The sequence below is a fragment of the Phalaenopsis equestris genome, unplaced genomic scaffold (assembly GCF_001263595.1).
Source record: "Phalaenopsis equestris unplaced genomic scaffold, ASM126359v1 Scaffold000752, whole genome shotgun sequence".
Classification (NCBI taxonomy): Eukaryota; Viridiplantae; Streptophyta; class Magnoliopsida; order Asparagales; family Orchidaceae; genus Phalaenopsis; species Phalaenopsis equestris.
This window is the reverse complement of record NW_018165192.1, coordinates 32886-37281: the sequence shown is the minus strand read 5'-3', so window position 1 is coordinate 37281 and position 4396 is coordinate 32886. Positions and strand designations below refer to the sequence as shown.

At 28.3% G+C, this 4396-nt stretch overlaps 1 protein-coding gene across 1 annotated transcript in view; it reads left to right on the top strand.

The window, feature by feature from the left end:
- Positions 1–4396, top strand: part of LOC110030687 — a gene marked incomplete in the record, with an annotated part of 14677 nt that overhangs the window by 9040 nt on the left and 1241 nt on the right. Inside the window, 6 exon segments of the mRNA XM_020733531.1 lie at positions 417–607; positions 916–989; positions 1119–1173; positions 3625–3699; positions 3814–3887; positions 4080–4128. Coding sequence (XP_020589190.1) covers positions 417–607; positions 916–989; positions 1119–1173; positions 3625–3699; positions 3814–3887; positions 4080–4128 — 518 coding nt within the window.

Sequence of the window (4396 nt, the reverse complement as noted above, 5' to 3'; positions counted from 1 at the left end):
GATATAAAATGTGGCATAAATAACTCTTACATGAATCCTAGAATAGGAAAAACGATAAAAAATGATAATAATTACAGGAAAGGAAAAATATAAAACTTAATATCTCCAATTAATCAATTCATATTAAATATTTGAAGATAAATGAAACAACATAAAATATGAAAGCCTAAGATAGGAAAGTAAATAAATCCAATCCAAGAAAATAAATCTAAATGATACCGGGAAATAAACTTATATTAGGAAATAAATCTAATCCTCATAAATCCTAACAAGAATAAATTAGTTCCTAATATAACTTCTTACACATATAATATTTAGTTATAAACACGTAAAATCTAGATAAAGCTGTATGGGAATTTAGTTTATATGATTAAACCAATCTTCTAATTTTTATCATATTTATATCTAACTCGTAGAAAATGAGGATCTCCTTATTGAAAATGACGACGTGCTTGAAGGGTTCAATGGGGCCGAACTCTCTTCTGCATCTTCTAGCCAAGTTGAGAATATACCTGAAGGTCAAAGATGGTCATTGGAACTTACAGATGATTTCTCTTCTTTAGATGGTGAAGTAGGGAAAAGATTGGATAAAATTGTTCCCATTCCTGTAAGTTTTATCATACAATTTTTTTTTTCATCTGGTTTAGAGCTTCCTCAAATATTATGTATTTTATCCTGAAAAGCTGAAGAACTTGATCGTTTTTTGTGATGAGGATGTTGTTGCTTAAATGTTCTTTTCTTATGAGTGTTTCATTTTTGGAAGCTGTTAATGTGCTGCATGTCTTACTTTTCTGGAAATTTTCACTGGATAAACTATTATTGGACTGATAAATGATTAAATTGTTTGTAATTTTTAGGTTCAGGAATTTTATTTATTTATAATCTTGTGATAGCTATATGTTTATTTATGTACAGCATGTTCCGAGAATTAATGGAGATATTCCTTCTGTTGATGAAGCTACATCTGACCATGAAAGGCTTCTTGAGAGGTATAGTATAGCAATCTAGATGATGTTTTTGTCAGAATCTGCTTTATTTCTAAATGAATTTTTTGTTGTACGAATGAGATTGAATTGTAGCAGTAATAGTAGTATTTTTTTTCTTTATGTTTTTTACAGGTTGAAGCTGTATGAATTGGCCGAACTTAAGGTTCAAGGAGATGGGAACTGTCAGGTACGTGCCCTTAGATTTTACTAGTTAGTTTTAGGGAAATTTACATACATATCACAGGCACCTTATGGATTTACATATCTAAGATCTGAAATTTTATATTTACTTTTATAACACTTGGCGCTATAAACCTATGAATAAAAAGGTGCATTTGATTTTTTAGAAAGTTAGCGAAGTGGTATTTTTTATGTGATGTTAAAGATTTGAGTGTTATGAATGAAAATATTAAAGTATAGGTGTTAGATGTGTAATAATAAAATGTAAATATTAAAGTATAGGTGTTAGATGTGTAATAATCATAAACAAGAATTATGTGGTATGTATGCAATGCCCCTTTGTTTTATCAATATTCATGTTGAGGTTAGATGTAAGAATGGTAAACCTTGTTGATAATACTTAGTCATAAAACTTAATGTTGAGGGAAGCATTAAACATCTGTGTTTGTTTACTTATCTCTAAGAAGAGGCTTTGTCAATAAAATAAAATGATTTTTGTGATTTTTTATGGTTGGTGGTTGTATGGATATCTTTTCTTTATTTTTCTTGCTGCATTTAACCGTCTTTTGAAAACTTTCTGTCATTACATTACAACATCCAGTGCTTTTGCCTGAACCTCCTACGCATTACTCAATATTATAAAAGCAATTCTAGCAGCTCTGGATTCAAAGATATGTTGCTTAAAACCTTCAATTCGATGTAAAAATGATAATTTCTTTTTTTACTTCTGTTAAATATGAAAATAATTTATTATAAGCGATGCTTAACAATAATATTTTTGGGTGCAAACTATTGTATCAACATGTCATTTTAATTTATTCTTTTTTATGATTTGATGTTTGTACCAAACATTATGCACGAACTCTCATATGAAGCATGACCTGACTTTGAATTTAATGAGACTCTGAATGATAATCCTTTCATGGTTCTTACCATTTTTTGGGTTTATTACTTTTGTTTTGTTTAAACCAGCATGTTTGACAGTAAAAAAAATGTAAACAAAATATCCATGCTTATGCAGTATAATTAAATCTATTTAATCTTTATTTAATTCATTTGAATTATAATTATTTTGATTAATCCTTATTTAAGCCCTAATTAATCCTATTTATCATCATAATCACTAAGTTCTAATTAAATTCTTAGATTAATTAATATTCTAATATCAATTAATGTAATTTTAATCAGCCTACTTAAAATTTGATCACGTTTTAATTAACCATACTTAACTAACATCGTTAACACAAATAAAATCTTAATAATCTATATTTAATCCTAATTAATTCTTAGTTAATCAGACATAAATTAATGATTAATTAATTTTACTAATTAATTGATTTATTAGTGATATTATCCTGTTTATCTTAATTTATTACTAATAAAACATTAATAATCTGACGTGAAATCTTATTTAATTGTTAGTGGTTATCTGCAAATAAACTAATTATCCCAAACTTAAATACTGTAATAGTTTCATTTAATAACCTGTTTTTGTTTTTTAAATCCGTTTATGCCCATGCCCATTTATTCTAAATTCTAATGGAAGATCTTTTTTTAAATCCGTTTATTCCTTGATGGGGTTTTGGCAGACCCATGCCCATTTATTCTAAATTCTAATGGAAGATCAATTAATAAGTTAAATTACTGGCAAAATAAGTATGATCAGAAGAATTTTTGGAGTTTAGTCTGAACTTATCAAAGCTTTAGGATGTTCTATGAATCCAAAATCCAAAATGGTCCCAAAATGAGCATAAATATGATTTGTTTATGGATTTCGAGGGAGGCTTTTTGATCCTTATTTGTAGATTTTGAGAGAGACAAGGACGGTGAACCGATGAAACAGAGGAGTTTGGTGAGTAGTTCTTGTTAGAGTTGAAATTTAATCTGAGCCATAGATTGTTGATTATACATCTATGCAAAAAAATATGAAGAATGGCAACTCGAATCCAGTTCCTTAGTTTGATCAAGGCCTCTGGCCGATGCATGTGCTTCACAAGAGACTACTTAGCTAGAAAAAAAAAAACTTTCAAAATACGATAAAACTTGACGATATATAAGTTAATAATAAATTTTTAAAAATATAATTATGAAATTAATATAACATTTCGTATTAAATATAAATATTAATAAAATCTTAGTGATCTTAATTTTAAAATCTTATCATATAATTTGTCTCATTAATATTTAATCATCCTATTACTCTCACTAATATATAATCAGTGTTGTCAACCATGTTTTATTTATTATTATTTTATTTTCTTTTAAAAACTAAACAGAAAAGAGCATATGGAAGTGAATACAATCAATATTTCTCATTTTTGCGTGACGGAAACTGGGATTGTCTATCTTTAGTTTAGCATGCTTTCTCATATCTGCAATTATTTTTAAGTGATAATTTTAATTTTGAATTTTAAGCTGTCTTCTGAAGCTTATTTGTTGAATCGTCGCACTTTTTCAGTTTCGTTCACTATCTGATCAATTCTATCGAACTACTGAACATCATAAGTTTGTAAGACAACAAGTTGTTGACCAGGTTTGTTGATTTTATACTCTGTTTTTATCTTTCATACTAGTAACTTTCCTTATCTGCTATGACTATCTTGTAGGTTTAAGTTGCATTTAAACTCTAAATTTTAGCAATGTGCAGCTCAAATCCCACCCTGATGTCTACGAAGGATATGTTCCCATGGCTTATGATGAATATTTGAGAAAAATATCCAAGTATGATCTGTTTCCCATTGCAACTTTTTCGCCGAAAATTGTTATTTTTCATCTTAATCTTTGTCCTCATCATCAAACTATCCCAACCTTTGTGGTTGAATTAATGAATCCCTCCACATTAATTCTTGTGGCAAATTATAATATACCTTTCATATTTCCTTTTTTTTTTTTTTTTTGACATCAACAAAGCAGAAGTGGTGAGTGGGGCGACCATGTGACCTTGCAAGCTGCTGCGGATTCGGTATGTTTATACCTGTAATGGTCTTAAATTTTAGTATTATAATTGGGGCATGTATATACATGGCACACAACTCTAATTCATTTACATATCTCACACCTTAGCTTTCATATTTGTGTACACAACACTCAAATCTTTAATATCACATTAAAAAATGGACTATATCACTTGTAAAAATGTAGTTAATACATCTTTTCACATATATGCCTAAAGCATCAAAATATTTTGTGTATAAATATGAAAGTTTGTGTGTGAGATATGTAAATACATA